Source organism: Aquarana catesbeiana, linkage group LG05, assembly GCF_042186555.1.
Source record: "Aquarana catesbeiana isolate 2022-GZ linkage group LG05, ASM4218655v1, whole genome shotgun sequence".
NCBI lineage: Eukaryota > Metazoa > Chordata > Amphibia > Anura > Ranidae > Aquarana > Aquarana catesbeiana.
Genome location: NC_133328.1, coordinates 128280729 through 128299464, shown reverse-complemented (window position 1 = coordinate 128299464; position 18736 = coordinate 128280729). Strand labels below are relative to the sequence as shown.

General features: G+C 40.4%; 1 protein-coding gene across 4 annotated transcripts in view; it reads left to right on the top strand.

The window, feature by feature from the left end:
• COLQ (collagen like tail subunit of asymmetric acetylcholinesterase) overlaps nucleotides 1-18736 on the top strand; it is a 160139-nt gene that overhangs the window by 139018 nt on the left and 2385 nt on the right. For all 4 annotated transcript variants that reach the window (XM_073630181.1, XM_073630180.1, XM_073630183.1 and 1 more), the window contains 5 exons: nucleotides 3660-3747; nucleotides 7068-7198; nucleotides 10683-10802; nucleotides 13007-13112; nucleotides 14043-14145. In XM_073630181.1, the coding sequence (XP_073486282.1) occupies nucleotides 3660-3747; nucleotides 7068-7198; nucleotides 10683-10802; nucleotides 13007-13112; nucleotides 14043-14145 (548 nt within the window). The remainder of the gene's footprint in view (nucleotides 1-3659; nucleotides 3748-7067; nucleotides 7199-10682; nucleotides 10803-13006; nucleotides 13113-14042; nucleotides 14146-18736) is intronic.

The window sequence follows — 18736 nt, the reverse complement described above, 5'->3', positions numbered from 1 at the left end:
TGTATACAGTTGTGCTCATAAGTTTGCATACCCTGGCAGAATTTATGATTTCTTGGCCATTTTTCAGAGAATATGAATGATAACACAAAAGCTTTTCTTTCACTCATTGTTAGTGTTTGGCTGAAGCCATTTATTATCAATCAACTGTGTTTACTCTTTTTAAATCATAATCACAACAGAAACTACCCAAATGACCCTGATCAAAAGTTTACATACCCCAGTTCGTAGCCTCCCTGGCGGTTTTCCCGAGTGTGGCTCGGGGTTAAAATTCAGGACCATTAGCGGTAACCCCGAGCCACACTCGGGATTACATCGCAGGATCCTGGTGTGGCTTTACTTACCTTGTCCCCGGGATCCTGCTGTGTCTGCGGGCTCCGTCCTCCTCCGAAGCCTCTCCGTGCCAGGCTCCGTTCCCTGAGAGCGGCGCGACGCACGGGGGCGGAGCCTGGCGGCAAATTCAAAAAATTGTAAAAACATAACACATACAGTACTGTAATCTTACAGATTACAGTACTGTATGAAATTATTTCACATCCCTTTTGTCCCCAGTGCTTTGTCCTATGCCCTGCATGCAGTTTTATGTTATATATACTGTTCTTTCTGCCTGGAAACTGGAGATTGTCCATAACAACCAAAAAGTGTCCCTTTACATCAAAAGTGGCTTTAGACCAGCTAGAAAACAGCGACAGTAAATTAGAACACTTGCAGAATTGAGGGATAGTGAATCGCGGGGAAATTTTTTTTATTATTATTTTATTTTATTTTTTTTAATTATTTATTTTTATTTATTATATTATAATTTATGTTTTTGTGTTTCAAACTTTATCATACCCGGGATATCTACTAGACTCTTGTTTGGACAGATTTAAGTGTGTTATTGTTAAGAATTATAGACCTACAATATAAAACGCCAAATTTCCATGCAAAATAATTGTACCGCTTTCAGCACCTAAAATCCGAAATAATCATACCACCAGGGAGGTTAATATCGTATTGCCTCCTTTAACATCAATGACAGCTTGAAGTCTTTTGTGGTATTTGTGGATGAGGCTCTTTATCTTCTCAGATGGTAAAGCTGCCCATTGCTCTTGGCAAAAAGCCTCCAGTTCCTGTAAATTCTTGGGCTGTCTTGCATAAACTGCATGTTTGAGATCTCCCCAGAGTGGCTCAATGATATTGAGGTCAGGCGACTGAGATGGCCACTCAGAACCTTCACGTTATTCTGCTGTAGCCAATGACAGGTCGACTTGGCCTTGTGTTTTTGATCATTGTCATGTTGGAATGTCCAAGTACGTCCCATGCGCAGCTTCCTGGATGATGAATGCAAATGTTCCTCCAGTATTTTTTAAAAACATACTGCATTCATCTTGTCATCAATTTTGACCAAATTTTCTGTGCCTTTGTAGCTCACACATCCCCAAATCATCAGTGATCTACCTCCGTGTTTCACAGTAGGAATGGTGTACCTTTCATCATAGACCTTGTTGACTCCTCTCCAAATGAAGCGTTTATGGTTGTGGCCAAAAAGCTCAATTTTGGTCTCATCACTCCAAATGACTTTGTGCCAGAAAGTTTGAGGCTTGTCTCTGTGCTGTTTGGCGTATTGTAAGTGGGATACTTTGTGGCATTTGCGTAGTAATGGCTTTCTTCTGGCGACTTGACCATGCAGCCCATCTTTCTTCAAGTGCCTCCTTATTGTGCATCTTGAAACAGCCACACCTCATGTTTTCAGAGAGTCCTGTATTTCACCTGAAGTTATTTGTGGGTTTTTCTTTGCATCCTGAACAATTTTCCTGGCAGTTGTGGCTAAAATTTTAGTTGGTCTACCTTACCATGGTTTGGTTTCAACAGAACCCCTCATTTTCCACTTCTTGATTAGAGTTTGAACACTGCTGATTGGCATTTTCAATTCCTTGGATATCTTTTTATATCACTTTCCTGTTTTATACAGTTCAACTACATTTTCCCGCAGATCCTTTGACACATCTTTTGCTTTCCCCATGACTCAGAATCCAGAACCGTCAGTGCAGCACTGGATGAGAGATGCAAGGGTCTGTCAGAAGTCCAGAAACTCATTGACCTTTTATACACACACACACACACACACACACACATTAATTACAAGCAAACAGATCACAGATGAGGATGGTTACCTTTAATAGCCATTCAAATCCCTTTGTGTCAACTTGTGTGCATGTTATCAGGCAAAAATCACCAGGGGATGTAAACTTTTGATCAGGGTCATTTGGGTAGTTTCTGTTGCCATTATGATTTAAAAAGAGTAAACACAGTTAATTGATAATAAATGGCTTCAGCCAAACACTAACTATGAGTGAAAGAAATGTTTTTGTGTTATTATTTATATTTTCTGAAAAATGGCCAAGAAATCATAAATTCTGCCAGGGTATGTAAACTTATGAGCACAACTGTATATGTAAAAAAAAAAATCAACTGTAATGTTGGCTGTAATATTGTTTGTAGCTGCTGTCTTTGACTAATGAAAAAACATCTGATAAGTAAACTATGTCCCAGTATATACACTAGTATATACCAAACTATAAAAATATCACTCCTAAATCTGCTGTAAATCAAGAAGGCGCTACATCTTACAACCTCTTTTAGAAACTGCCTCCCTCAGTTCATTTATATGATGTATAACTTCTCTCTAACTCTCATTATGTAGGTTTTTTTTATGTGTATTTACCAGATAATATAGTAAATGGTCAAAGGCATCATTCATTGCAATTGGTAGTTTGGTATGTTTTTTTTACTCATTTAGCTGAGTTACTCACATCTCTTACATTTGTGTTCTGTATTATGGCTATGGTTACTTGTTTATCTGGGTTTTAATTCCAATCCAGTTTGTTAAATTAAATCAAAATTAAGCAGGCTTATAAATGAAAAAAATTCTCGCTGCAATACTTACCTCCTCTTCAGCACTGTCTACCAAAGACTTATGGGGGCCGATTTACAAAAACTGGAGAGTGCAAAATCTGGTGCAGCTGTGCATAGTAGATAATCAGATTCTAACTTCAGCTTGTTCAATTAACCTTTGACAATCAAACCTGGAAGATGACTGGTTTCTATGCAGAGCATATCCAGATTTTACACTCTCCAGTTTTAGTTAATTAACCCCCGGATGTCCAGCACTGGTCTTCTCCCAGGTTGAATGATGGCTAGCATCCTTCAGCCCATTATTTGTAATCCCAGGCTGTCATGAACAACCCCCTGATTCTTTGTCAAACAACACTGGCGTGAGCTCACATTAGAATACTTTAGAGGGCTGCACTGAAGTTGTAGCATTGTGTTGCTGCTCTCTGCAGTACGGAAGACTTCCCACCACTGGAAGGAAGAAGAGGACCCAAGACATCATGTTGGCAATCAAAAGACTCCTTGATTGAAGTTATGTATAAGGGAAAGTAAAAAAAAAATAGGCGCAAAAGAGGTACATGGGTAGAGTTTCACTAGTAACATCTATATATAGATATATCAAAAATAGTTAAAAAATGTTTGTTTTTATCTTGCTTTTGTAAGAAGAAAAACTATATTTTAAATGGTATTATATTATGGTTGTTTTTCTTATAGTGTTTATATTACATCACTTTTTACATGACAGCGCTGGTGCTATTTTAATCATTTATTTATGTGTTTGTTTACAGGGAGACAAGGGTGTCACTGGAGCGATGGGAGTCATGGGCCCTCCTGGTAGACCTGGTGCTATTGGCCCAGCTGGACCCCCAGGACCAGGTGATAAGGATATATATAAAAAACCTTTCTAGAGGAAGTACTCATAAGATAACAGCACTGTATAGTTAATTATAAAAAAACAAGATAATACAGTTAGGCTAAAGTCTGAGGGGAAGGAATATAATAGTGTTACCCACAGCCACCAATTAGTTATTTTTTTTATGTTTCAGCATACCTAGAAAATATGGCAATCAGATTCTAGGCACCTCCTCCAGTTTGCATTTGTTAATAAGCAAGTCTTTATATAATGTAATATTTCAAGGTGAATTTGTAAAGATGTTTTCTCTATTAACTCATCCCCCACAGCTATTACCCTTTTGTATAACTTGACCCTCCCTCCTAGATTGTAAGCTCTAACGAGCAGGGCTCTCTGATTCCCCCCTGTATCGAATTGTATTGTAATTGTACTGTCTGTCCTAATGTTGTAAAGCGCTGCGTAAACTGTCAGCGCTATAAAAATCCTGTATAATAATAATAGTAATAATAATAATGTTTAAGAAAGTGAGCAGCCCAAAGATGTCTGCACATACTGTCCTGGAGCCCTGAAACCCATTGCATTTTATAGTGCTAATACAGACATCAAGTAGGAAGTCAGCTTTTTGACCCACCTTCCCTCCTGCATTTCTCTTGAAATCTTTGCAGAAGGCAAGCCAAGGCATCAACTTCCCAGCTGAAGTCCAGCTTGTTTAAATTTCTTTTTTATATTAGCGCACAACAGGGACTTCAGAATGCTCTAGAATAGTTTTGTCACAGACAAGGTAGTTCTGCACAACAATTTCTAGCACTGTATTGTCCCACTTGTAATGAGGTTGACTATGACTACCACCATTGGTAAATGTCCCACACACTGGGAATCATTGCTGCAGTAACTAACTAGAGGCATGTACCAGCACTCCTGGGTGATTGCACTTGTGATACGTTAGTTTTCATACTTTAACATCAGTACTGGTACACTTTACTAAAGAATAACCAAATAATTAAAGTGTATGTAAAGCCAAAAACTATTTCTAGCACTGGATAGAGTAAGGGAGAGGTTAGACCCTCTGCCAAGTGTTTATTGTTGTATGTTTCCAAGATGGAGGGATTCACACTTCTATTTGTCCTGGAGACCATTGTCACCCAGACAGAACATAAGGGGAAAGCCTGAATTTGAAAGCTGAACTTCAGGTATGATCTTTATTGTATAATTACTTTGGTCCTGTTTGGCACAATGTAAGTATGCATATTTTATATCTCTTGGACTGCTGGGGAAGACGTTTTATGAACAGCAGCAGTGCCAAGCGAATTACCTCCTTTGGTCAGTGTGATGAGGGGGAGCCGAACGCACAGGATCCAGAAGATTGTGGCCCATGGGGTATGAGCTATTCAGTCCATCCATACATTGATCCAAGCCGGGCTAATGTAAATATGCAATACAGATCATAGCTGGAGTTCAGCTTTAAGTTGATAGCAAATAGAAGTAAATGTTCCGTTGGGAACAAATGTTCTGGTGACAACTGTCTAAGAAGGGACTTCCCCTTACCTTGGGAAGATTGCTCTTATTTTCTATTGCATCTCCAAGACAGGAAGTGAAAGGAAATCTCCCAAGGACATAGACGGTAGAAAATAAATACATAACCTGATAAGGGTTTTAATCTTATCTTACCCTGTCCAAAAACAAACAAATAGGTTTGGTTATATTTACACTTTAAAAAAACGGGAATCTTATTATGAATTTTCCATAACATGTTCTATACGGGAGCTTAAGGGCTCAACACAGTCCCAACAAAATAACAAGACAGTTTTCCTTATATCCTAAAGTTTCAGTTCACATCAATGTGCTTAATAGGGATTTTTGGTGAAAAAAAGTAGGGCAGAATGCTTTTTTTATGCAGCTAAGCAAGCATTGCAACACACCGTGGTGCATGAAGTTGAATGAAATATTATCATGTGACAATTCAATAAAATGAAAAAACAAAACAAAAAGGTAAACCGTGTGATGCATAACAAGTACTACACCACCTCTACACAACGCACACCAACTGATGCATGTTCTACAGAGCATAATGTGTACCCACTCATGTGACTTGGCGCTAAGTATAGCAGCATTGCTCCTTCCATCCTCCTGGTAGCTTATCATTTGGACTGCTTTAGGGTTCATTGTTGTGATGCAAACACAAACCTACGGGAAGGGCTAAATGTATCATAAGGTAGAGTAGGTGTCAGAAACCATGAACCAGACCGAGACAGAAGTACAGTAAAATCACACTTGTTTATTAATAAAAATAAAAAAGGTAATTAGAGTAAGCATAGTCAAAGCATAACCAGAGTCCAGTAACTGGATCGGGTAGTTAGCCAAGCCAGAGTTCAGTAACCAGATCGGGTAATCAGCCAGGCCAGAAGTCAGGGATCCAAGTAGAGGAACAGCAAGCAGGATAAGGAGCCAGAAGGGATGTCAGCAAAGCCAGTCTTTAAACAGGAACGCAGGAGATGGTTTCTTGTGATGTGACCAAGGTGAAGGCAGGAATGAAGTGAGCTGGAGATCATTAAGTAGGCAGGACTGACGAGCAGATCCACAACAGCTGGTTAACTGTGGAGAGAGATGAGAGCTGGCAATTAGCCGACAGCTGAGTGGCCAGCTCAGAGAAGGAAGGGCTGAGCCAGCCCTGACATTAGGTCTGTGCCTATTGGAGGTAAAGGCAAATAGAAGGCTTTTCCCTTTATAGTTAATTGTCACTAAAATCAATCATTTTATTCTCATCAACAGACGGTAACTCAAGATAATTTACACGATGATACAATATTGTGTCCTCAGTACAGCTCAATTACCGCCTGACACTGCAACGGTCATGCAAACAGCAGAGTGGTTGAAAAGTTTTGTAGGTGAGTGGGTGGAGCCTGATGGGGATTCAGAGACATCAGTTCATGACCACTTCTCTTATGATTGACAGCAGGTAGTGGGCAAATTCCTTAGCCAACAGGAAGCCTGCTATTGACTACAGGTTCTGCCCACTTCCTGCTGTCAGTCACAAGTACAGAGAGAACTTGTTTGGGAACTAGTCCCTTAGCTTCCCCAACAGGCTCTGACCACTGTCAGCATCACTGAATAATAGTACTCTGTCTTTATATGCCAACTTGGAGCTGGCCTTAACTATATCCAGTTTTGTTATATATGAATAAAGGTAATTATTTTTGAATTTAGTACAGCCACTTTGTAAGAGGTTCTATTAAGAAATACCTTTTTGGTAGTTACTTAATGGCACAGGCCATTTTAAAGGGCGACAGAAAAATGTCATAAGTGTTTTGTTTTATGCCACTGACTGTCATTGTTACTATTTCAGCTCAGCTAATTGTTGGACCAAAAGGAGAGAGAGGAGTTCCTGGTCCTCCAGGACGGTGTCACTGCAAACACCCCCAGTCTGTGGTTCACCCTCCCAATGAGGAGTCGTTTAATGGAAACAGTTATGCCAAGGTAACCCTGGCCACTTTGACATCTACTTTATCGCAAAAGGATCACAGTCCACTGAGTACAGCAAGATTAAAGAAGTGTGGGAATCGAAAATAGCAAACATACAGTACATAATCATCGGCCTGCTGCAGCTGTCTCTTCCCCCTTCCCCCCAGGTCTAAGCTTGAGAACCGAGTTATCACATGACCGCTGATCACTCGGTTCTCAGTCTTCCAGGAGCAGAGAGCTGTGACTGGAGCACTGGGCTGGAAAGGTGCTGGAGAAGCTGGCTCAGGCTCCTGGTGATGTGCTGAGAAGCTAAGCCAGCTGCTGGTCAGGCATCTAGGTGGATCCTGACATTATTGTGGCAGTTGTGGCTGAAATCTTTCTTGATCTACCCGACCTTGGCTTGGTATCAAGAGATCCCCAAATTTTCCACTTCTTATTGAATGATTGAACAGTACTGACTGGCATATTCAAGGCTTTGGATATCTTTTTATATCCTTTTCCATCTTTGTAAAGTTTCATTGCCTTGTTACGCAGGTCTTTTAACTGTTCTTTTCTGCTCCCCATGGCTTAGTATCTAGCCTGCTTAGTGCATCCATGTGAGAGCTAACAAACTCATTGACTGTTTATACGCAGACACTAGATTTTAGACGCAATTTAAAAAGCCACAAAATTAACTTTTAATAGCCATTTTACCTGTGTGTGCCAACTTCTGTGTCTGTACCAGTGTTAATTTCATTGACTAAAAAGATTTTAGTCAACTAAATGAAAACTATTTTAGTCTACTAAAATACGACTAAAACTAAAACAATTGAGATGATTAAAATACGACTAAAACTAAAATGGCATTTTAGTCAAAAGACTAAAATGGGACTGAAACTAAAATGTAATTTTAGTCAAAAGAGTAAGACTAAAACTAAACACACTGGTCTGTAGTGCATGTTCATACCTCAATACCATAAATAATAACATATGAGATTTTTCACTCCAGCGGTATATAATGAGTTTGGAAATTGTAGAGAAATGTTCACGAATGCATTACAATGCATTACAATTTATTTACACCCATAAGATTTAAGACGACTAAAATTAGTTTTAGTCGACTAAAATGTACTGGAGATTTTAGTTGACTAAAACATAGGACCTTGTAGTCGACTAAAATGTCCTGGAGATTTAGTCGACTAAATACGACTAAAACTAAAACAATTGCAGAAGACTAAAATGGGACTAAATCTAAAATGCCATTTTAGTCCTAAGACTAAAATTAAAACTAAATTGAAATTTGCTGCCAAAATTAACACTGGTCTGTACCAAGGTCAAACATTCCAGGGTATGTAAACTTTTCATCAGGGCCATTTGGGTGATTTCTGTTATCATTATGATTTTAAAAGGAGCCAAAAAACTATGTGATAATAAATGGCGTCACTATCCTTGAATAAAAGACAGTTTTTTGGCATGATTAGTCATATTTTCAATATAAATGCCAAAATTTCACAATTTCTGCCAGGGTATGCAAACTTTTGTGCACAACTGTATATTCAGTAAAAAGAATAGAACATAAGACAAGGTCTTTGCAATATAGAATACACAGAAGGACGGTATTACATAGACAATCGGTAAGTTATCAAACTGCTGCAGACCTAAATGAAAGACCTAATCGCAGACATAAATGTAGAAATAAGTGCAAAATAATATGCTAAACCCATATAATTAGAGTGTAATTGGTTAAGAAACTGTGAAAATCTAAGCAAAAAGTGACATGTGCCATCTCAAATAAAGGGATAATTAGAACTTAGTAGTAACGCCTGAGTACATTGGATATAAACGCATAAGATTCACTGTTCAAAATCAAGTAGGATGTGCGCCTAATGAACAGCAAGTAGAATGTTCTGCTTGCCAAAAACCCTGAATTTTGGGAAATTGTGGCTTTTTTTTTAATTAACCCCCTTCTTAGGATCGATACACGGCATTCTTTATATAGCTGTTTAGATTTTTATTGCAGTCTCAGAAGTTTCTCCCTCTCTATTTCTCCTGGTGACCATTGCCTCCAGTACAGAAAGTGATGGGAAATCCAAACTGTTATGCCCCATACACACAATCAGATTTTCCGACCACAAATGTTGGATGTGAGCTTGTTGGCTGAAAGTCCGACCGTGTGTATGCTCCATCGAACATTTGTTGTCGGACTTTCTGCCAACAGATGTTGGCTAGCAGGTTCTCAAATTTTCCACCAACATAATCTTCCACAAGTCCGTCGCACAAAAGTTTGCGCATGCTCGGAATCAAGTACGAGCCGGAAGCGCTCGGTCTTGTAAAACTAGCGTTCGTAATGGAGATATCACATACGTCTTGTACCTCACTATGGTCGAAATTGTTGGCCAACATTTGTGTGGGTGAATGCATGCAAGACAAGTTGGAGCCAACATCCTTCAAACAAAAATCCACGGAAAGTCAGATCGTGTGTACGGGGCATTAGAGTCACAAAAATGAGATACACCTATTGCATTAGCAACTATCTAAGATGCAATTCCCCTTGCTTTATAGAAATTTGCTCTTAAGCAGGCAACCACGGGTGTTGATGGGGGAATTCTTCCTGCAGAGCTATTGTGGAGAATACAGTGGTTAATGCTAGCAGCTTTATCCGCTGGCAGTAATCTCATGCTTAAAGGGGTTGTAAAGGTAATTTTTTTTTTTTTTTTAAATAACAAACATGTTATACTTACCTTCACTGTGCAGCTCGTTCTGCACAGAGTGGCCCCGAACCTGGTCTTCTGGGGTCCCTCGGCGGCTGTTTCAGCTCCTCCCCGCAAGCATTCACCACCTTAATGCGAGCTCCCTCGCATGGTGGTTAGTGCTTGCGGGCGCGCTCCCGTGATACAGCCGGCGGCTATAGCCGCTCGCTGTATCACTCGGCCTCGCCCCCCGGCGCGAGCCAATGGCTGCGCTGCTTTCAATCCATCCACTGCAGCCAATCAGCGACCAGGCTGAGCTGCAATGGAGATGACGAGAACGAGCAGCGGAGATTCGAGGCGTCAGGTAAGTAAAACGGGGGGGCTGGGGGCGGCGGTATTGTCAAAAGTTTTTTCACCTTAATGCATAGAATGCATTAAGGTGAAAAAATTTTTACCTTTACAACCCCTTTAAAATCTGACATGCTGGTTGTGCCCATGTCGATTGATGGATCGACTTGGGTACAATTAGCCTGCTGAACCAGGCCAAGATTCAATCCATTTATGGCTGGCTTTCCTTTCTGTGTCTCTGCCTCTGGGACAGAAAGTGAAGAGAAATCTCCCCAATGAGACAATAGGAAAAAGACAAACAAAGAAAAAACCCTGAGAGTGGTCTGAACCTTTGCTTATTCTAGTCACAACCTTAAAAAAAGTTTTGGCTCTATGTGCACTTTAACAAAACTGCTTTGGCTCTTACTAATTGTGGTAGAAGAATGTCAATGATATTGTATTATTTTCTGGCAATTATAAAGTTACTTCTCTTTGTACCCAAGATATTCCTGGTTAACACACAAGAGGAGCTGGACAGCTTGGATATTGAAAATGCTTTGGCGTTTCGTAAGGACCTCAGATCCCTTTATTTTAGGGACACAAATGGGTGGCTGCCTATTCAGGTATGAAACTTACATTTTTATGTTAAAGATAGCATACACTAAAGATGTGTATTGCTTTACAGCTTTTACACTAGCATTATTCCAACCATTTTGTATTTGGGTAATTGAAACCTATTTCCCAATGTGCTCTAGAATAAACAAAATGTAATATATTGTAACTTTCCAGTCCTTAGATGTGGTGGCTGCATTAGTTCAGGATAAGTACATATTTAAGCTAGTACAGAAAATACTTGTAGATCTTGCTTGAAATTAAGTGAACTTGTCACTTCCTCTGAGCTGAAAAAAAGCACAAATGTCCTTGTTTCTCTTGTGTAAACTTCTAGTCCCATCAACCCACCATGATCAGGACTGCCAACCCTCTACAACTTTCCAAAACATAGAAAACTTATGATAGACTGCAAGAGAATATATATTTAAACAATATAAAAATAACAAGTAATCTGCCTGGCTTTACAGTCAAAAAAAAAAAAAAAAAGTCAAAACTGCCTGACAAAATGTGAGCATGACTGGCAAATGGTGGTCATGGTCAGGTTGCATGTAACATTGAGCGTGGCTTAAAGAGGGATGATTAAGGGTACCTGAAACACAGCCCTTGTACCCACAAAATACTCCTAATTACTGAGTAGTCGCACAGACACACATAACCCTAAGAACACAGGGTCATTCAAAATAAAACAGATTGAATTACATAGGGTTTTCTGCACACAAAATTATAACACTTTATCTTTGTCTGTCGTAATAAAAACACTTTGATCAGGACTTTGAGGTTGATTTACTAAAAGCAAATATACTATGCACTGCAAGCATAGGTATGCGTAGCCTATTGCATTAGGGTGTGCAACCCAAAGCTCAAACACGTGTGCGTGTGTGTTCATGTGTATATATACTGACGGTGGCAGTAGAGCGGTGGACGGTGTCAGCAGGATAGAGATTGGTGTCAGTAGGGCAGTGGACAGTGTCAGTATTTTTTAATTTTTATTATTTTGTTTTTTATTATTTTTTACATATTTTTTTGTTGTACAATTTTTAGAAGCCTCAATAGGGGGCCTTGGTGAAATATCATGGGTCCAAACAGGGGGAATCCGCCACTACACGGGATGATTAGGGTTTGCCCAGGCCTATGACTGCAAGTGCACTTGGAAGTGCACTTGCTCTAGATCTGATGGGAAGAGCTGAAATGAGGGGAAGCTCTGCTGAGTTCTATCATCCAATCATGTACAAGCAAAAATGCTGTTTTTTATTTTCCTTGCATGACTCCCTCAGATCTACAGCGACTGCACTTCCAAGTGCACTTGCAGTGCACTTGTAGTGCACAGTGGATTTGCCTTTAGTAAATTAGCTTCATAGTGTAAAGGGTGTAAGGGTCAAAAGTATGTAACACACAGCACATTGAATGCAGCAATCAGGATAGGGGGGAAGGGGGGCACAAAGAAAGAGGGGAGAAGAGGGGTGGGGAGAGAGGGAGAAAGATAGGAGGGGGGTTAGGGAGGAAGGGGAAAAGGGAGGGGTTGGGAGAGCTGGTGAAGAGAGGGAGAAGGGGTAAGGAGGATGAAAGTGGGGGAGAGTTGAAATTCACTGAGAGCTAACTCTATGGGGTTGATTTGCTAAAGGCAAATAGGCTGTTCACTTAGTAAGAAAATTTGCACTTTGCAAGTAAAATTTTCCCAGAGTTTTCTGAATGTGGTGACATTTAACTTTTCAAAGAAGACACAATCACGTGCAAGTAAAATAAAAAATAAATTAAAAAAAACAGCATTTTTGCTTGCGCATGATTGCATGATGGAAATCAGCAGAGCTTCACTGCATTCACTAAGCTCCAGAAATAATTCCCTTGCAAGGTGAACAGTCTATTTGTCTTTTGTCAATCAACCCCCATAAGTAGCATGTGACCTAGAACTTAGATGATGACCACTTCCAGCTTTTATTCTTATTATTACCCAGTTCTTAGATTCATACATTTGTGGCAGTCACAGTTGTCTTGAGGGAGAGAACATTACCCAGGTATGAAGGGTGAGGAGGCAGTCCTTTGTAGTCACTTGCAATTCAGCATAGAACTATTGAAAATATATTTAATAAAATTGGGATGGGAGGGACTTTTACAGCTGGCACATTTGATGTTACTGTAACCATGTGTATTATTGAGAGATTTTTCAGTGCTCACACCCTGTAAAATGGTAATCATGAGGTCATTGGAATTCTTTCAGACGACCGCTTTTTTGGCTGATGGCAGTGGCACCTGTGGAGATGGAATAGTCCAGCATGGAGAAGAATGTGATGATGGCAACAAAATTGTCACTGACAGCTGTATAAGTATGTCCTTAAGGGGTAAACTCAGAGTAGCAATTTCGTCTCAAGATAGCTCAAACTTTATATCAAGCTAAATTTTGCATACCTTTAATATAAATATCAGAAGTTAAACATAACTGAAACAATGTATGTGTTGTTTAGTAACAGGAACTGTACAGATATAGTAACAGTGGCCCTAATACAGGTGGATGCCTAGGAAGACATTCAGCTTGTGGTACATCACAATTGCCGCATTTAATGTACTGCTATTGCTTCAACATTTTAAGATGTTACAAGATACAGAAACATGTTTTTCTCTAGATTATGCTTTGATTGAAACTTTAAAAAAAAAAATAGTTCTATAACGTTTCAAAGGGCTAAATAGATCATCTTAGATCATTTAGTGTATGTTGGGAGTGGTGACCATATGGGGCCTTTAGTGTAAGTTGGCCATTGGAGTATGCTGGGAGTTGGGCTTATACTATGCCAATAGTTTATGTTGAAAGTTGGCATCATATTAGGCTATTAGTGTATGTTGTGAGTTAAAATCATATTAGGCTGTTAGTGTATGTTGGGATCATACTTTGGGAGTTGGGATCATATTAGGCTATTAGCGTATGTTTGGAGTTTAAATCATATTAGACCAAGAGTGTATGTTGGGAGTTGGAATCGCATTGGGCCATTAATGTATTCTTTGAGATGGGATCATACTAGGCCAGTAATGTATGTTGGGAGTTGGGCTCATACTACACAACTAGCATATGTTGGGAGTTGAGATTATATTAGCTCATTACTGTATGTTTGAAATCATATTAGGTCATTGGTCTATATTATTTATTGGGATCACAGTAGGTTATTAGTGTATGTTAGGGGTTGGAATGGGATATAACAAAGTTTAGTGAATGTTTTCTTACTTTTATGTCAAACTCATAACTTGACTATGCAAACTCCTAGAATGCAAGCGTGCCTATTGTGGAGATGGTTATCGACAAGAGGGAGTAGAGGAATGTGATGGTAAAGATTTTGGCTACCAGTCCTGCAGAACATATCTACCAGGGTATGTATGATCAAAAGCATCCTTTCCCTGTAATACAGTACATATGTCAATGTCACAACAGTAAGGATAAATTGTGTCTTTAAAAATACATACCGTTTAAAGCAAAGTGACAGTGTCTGTGTAAAGCTCACCTCACTAACTGGTTTATACTGACCTCTCCAGCGTCCCCCTCTCCTTCCTCCATCATAGCCACCACTAAAATAACTGGCTGGTGTCGGATCCATAGATAGCAGTGATGTCAGCACCCCCATCATGTGACAATGGTTGGGCCTAGTGATTGCCCACTAGGCCTGACCACAGCTTAAAAGCGTTGGGCATTTAGCAGTGGCAACCACATAAGAAAGCGTGATGGGGGTGGCTGGAGAGGTGAATATAAGGTGATTAGGGTGTTGGCTTTACACAGACACTGTAACAGTATGACTTTTTTTTGTAATTTGATCACTTGACAATATAACAGTTGCCTATTTACTGGGGCAATTCGAGCACTCCTATGCCAGAAACTACCGCCAGCTGAAAGTTTAAGTCGAGTTCCACCCAAAAGTGAAAGTTCCACTTTAAGGACTCCGCACCCCCTTACATGCCACATTTGGCATGTCATTTTTTTTGGGGGGGAGGGAGTACCAACTTTTGACAGGTACCCAGCTCCCACTTCTGCTCGGGCCGCCTAGCCTAGGCGACTCTAGCAGAAGTTCTCCTCTCCCACTCCTTCCCTGAAATCTTCTGAGGTACGTCACAGGTGAGCCAGCACCAGGGAGAGGTGAGGGAAAGAACCAAGGGTTTCGAGCGGGCGCATTTCTGGATTGTGGGACAAGTGAGTGTGTGTTTATTAAAAGTCAGCAGCTACACCTTTTGTAGCTGCTGTCTTTTAATAATCGCAAAAACTACTGAAACTCCGCTTTAAGTCTTGGTACTGAAAATCATTGATGTGCTCAAAGCCAGTCCTTAGATCCATAATAGGAAAATAATAGAGCATCTTCATGCAGATCTGAGCCTCTTCCTAACTGAAAATGCAGAATGGCACTTGAGATGCACGCAACAGAAATAAAAGGCAATAAAATTGGCACAATGTTGGTGAATAAACTGTGTTCTTTTATCCCCAAAAAATCCACCTTTTCTCTCAACACTAGATTTCGCATTCGCATGTCCAACTCAATTAAAATCCTGGATGATTTCCAGTGTTATCTCGCAAAACCTGCCGCTGCTGAAATATCTCTAAGGCCTCATGTACACAAGGCACGTGCTTTGCTCCTCTAAATGCAGAACTCCTGGCAAGAGAAAAGCTGCCTAAAAAAATTTAAAGCTGCATATTGCACACATGCTTAGGCACATAAAGCGTTTGAACCTTAAAAAAAAAACCTTAAGGCCCCTTTCACACTGGGGCGGTTTGCAGGCGTTATTGCGCTAAAAATATCGCCTGCAAACCGTCCCAAAACAGCCTCCGCTGTTTATTCAGTGTGAAAGCCCGAGTCAGCCGTATCTTTTGGAGCGGTGAAGGAGCGGTGTATTAACTGCTCCTAAACCGCTCCTGCCCATTGAAATCAAAGGGAGGGTTATAACTGTCCATTTTTAAAAAAAATTTTTTATCTGTGTCACATAAAGGAGATCACCCTTCACTTCCTGTCCCATAGCCAAAACAAGAAGCGAGAGGAAACCTCTCCAAAGTGAGGGAATCCCAGGATGTCACCAGAACTAGCGTCCCCATTGTAATATTTCCGCTCTATCACTTTTCTGATGTTAAACCAAAATGTACGATTTTCTTTTACTTTCACTTTTAATTATACCGGTAAACTGGACAAATAGAGAGGCTGAATCTCCCTAACAGGGGCACAGACAGCAATAAAAACTGACAGGTGTTTTAATCCCTCTCTACTCTATCCAAAACTAGAATATAAAGTATTGCCCTTTGTTACACTTTAACCGCTTTCAGACTGCCCACCGCATATATACTGCGGCAGGGCGGCCCATCTGCGCAAAATCCTGTACTTGATTTTGTGTATGAGATCTGGGGCATGACGAGTAAAAACACTACAAAATACCCAAAACAAATGCATGTGGAAATGTGAGTTTTCTCTACTTGGAGATGTGAATGGGGCCCTACAACTGAGTGTCTCTGTCCACTCCCTCCTATTCACTTGTATAAAGATGGCCATACAGTATGTAATCTGATTGTTCAATATCTGTACAGCTTCCTTTAGATTTGCCAGAACTATGGACACCTGAACAATCTATTTGTATCCAGACAGGCCCTTGTACTACATGGCTGATGGGAGATCTAATGGAGATTGTACTGTACAATTAGATTGTATAGGGAGTAGGTGGAAAGTGCTATTCTAATGAGAGAGGTGTGATCCAGAGTGGTGAACACACCTTATCACACCCTCTTCTGTGATGTAACAAGGAAGTGAAGACTTCTGGGAGATGACCTAACAGGAAGTGAAAGCTAAGAGAATCTACAGAAAGTGTTGGAATATGAAAATTCTTTTAAAAATTCAAATAAAACAGACAAGATTTTAAAACTCCTGTGGATAACGTATGTGAAAGAAAAGCACATTGGGATGGCTGGGCCAGAAATGGCATTGGAAAATGCTTCTGTTTATTATGAAAACTGAAATTCTGCCCAAGCTATGCTTGGAGCTGATGTAATATTAATGGAAATCCTTCAGGTTTTCAAAGAACTGAACTATGTAAGTGCTCTGCCCCTGACGGCTTTCAGCCATGTTTTACAAAAAAAGAACTGATGTTGTAGCTCTGTATTATACCAACTGGTTTCACCAACTCAAATAGGATGACCAACTAACCCTTGCTATGTTGAAACAATATTAGCCAAACCATGCTGGACAAAGATTCTTAATCTTGGGCTTATTTTACACCATTTCTCTGGTGAACGCCAATATTAAAAGTCTAAATAGACTACTGGCTAAGTGACTGAATAACAATCTCATCAGGTGGGCTTTTTCCCCTCGATTCAAGGCAACAGATAACATCAAATGAACAATCCTTCATAATCATTTAGCCACCACAATGAAATGCCATGGGTTCCAATCTACTCCCTTCCCAAGTCCACAGGGGAACCATCAGGAGTGTCCCGTCACCTTTATTGTATTTCCCTGCATTAGAACTGCTTGTGGTGCACATTTATTGGAGATAACGGATGTCAATCAAGACCGCTTTATTTGCAGATGACATCTTATTATATAAAACGTACCCATTTACCACCCTCCCCAATCTGTGATCCCTTTTTTCTGTAGCTGAAATTATATTCTTTTAGGGGTATCTATTTATTGTACTCCTGCTTCCCTTCTTTCTTTACCCTAGCTGCGTCTTGGGTTCTTTCCATCCTTCTGCCATTTGCTCCCCCCCCCCATTGTATCCCTTCCCCTCCCTTCTCCCCTTTCCTAACTGGCGTTTATTTTTGCCCATATCTTCCGTCTTATTCCTCTCTACTTATTCTCTTTTTCCATTCTCATGGTAGGAATAGGTTTCTGTTACACATCTTTCATAGTTAATACTTACAGTCTGAGTCTTAGAGCTTCATGAGCCTTGTGACATCCCTTCTGAATGGTCTTATGCTTGAAGTTATATACTAGTTTTCCTCAATGAAGCACTGTCATGCTTGTTATCAAATTACGCTAATGCTGTTTTTTGTGCCTTACTATCGTCAACATTCATCACATCAGGATTTCTGCTGTTCCCATGTGCATTTATTGTGTTCAATGTCATGTGGCCTCCAGGCTCACTCTGTAATCTTTTCATTAACAACAATTTTGGCAAAAGAAAAGCATTTATCTGACAGTGGCACCCCACTAATGACATTTTACACATTTTTGTGTTCTCTTTTTAAGTTGAAATGAGTTGTGACAGAAAAAAAGAGAGGCAAATCTTAAAATGTGCATTTTCGTATGTTCTCTTGAAATATATTTTTGTCTTTTCCTATTGGTATATTAAAGCAATAGAAAATGTAATAGGTAAAAGAATAAGAAAAACAGGGAAACCGAAGAGGGCTTATATATAAATTAGTGACACCAACATTCACTGTAAGTGAACCTTAAAGCGGAGTTCCACACAAAAATGGAACTTCCGCTTTTCGGAACCCTCCCCCCCTCCGGTGTCACATTTGGCACCTTTCAGGGGGGAGGGGGGTGCAGATACCTGTCTAAGACAGGTATTTGCACCCACTTCCGGCATAGACTCCCATGGGAGTCTATGCCTCTTCCCGTCCCGACCGCGCTGTCTGCTGGGAACACACAGCTCCCAGGAGAGAGCGGGGACCACTAGGGACGCGCAGCGCGACTTGCGCATGCGCAGTAGGGAACCGGGAAGTGAAGCCGCAACGCTTCACTTCCTGATTCCCTCACCAAGGATGGCGGCGGCAGCTGCCGAGAACCGAGGGGGTTCTCGGCGTCCCCTGCCGACATCGCTGGACCCTGGGACAGGTAAGTGGCCATGTATTAAAAGTCAGCAGCTGCAGTATTTGTAGCTGCTGGCTTTTAATATTTTTAAAGTGGGTGAACCCCCGCTTTAAGGTTCAAGGTGTTTTATAATTACAATGAAAAATGTACCTCCGGTGAATGTTTTGGTGAAGGTCACATTT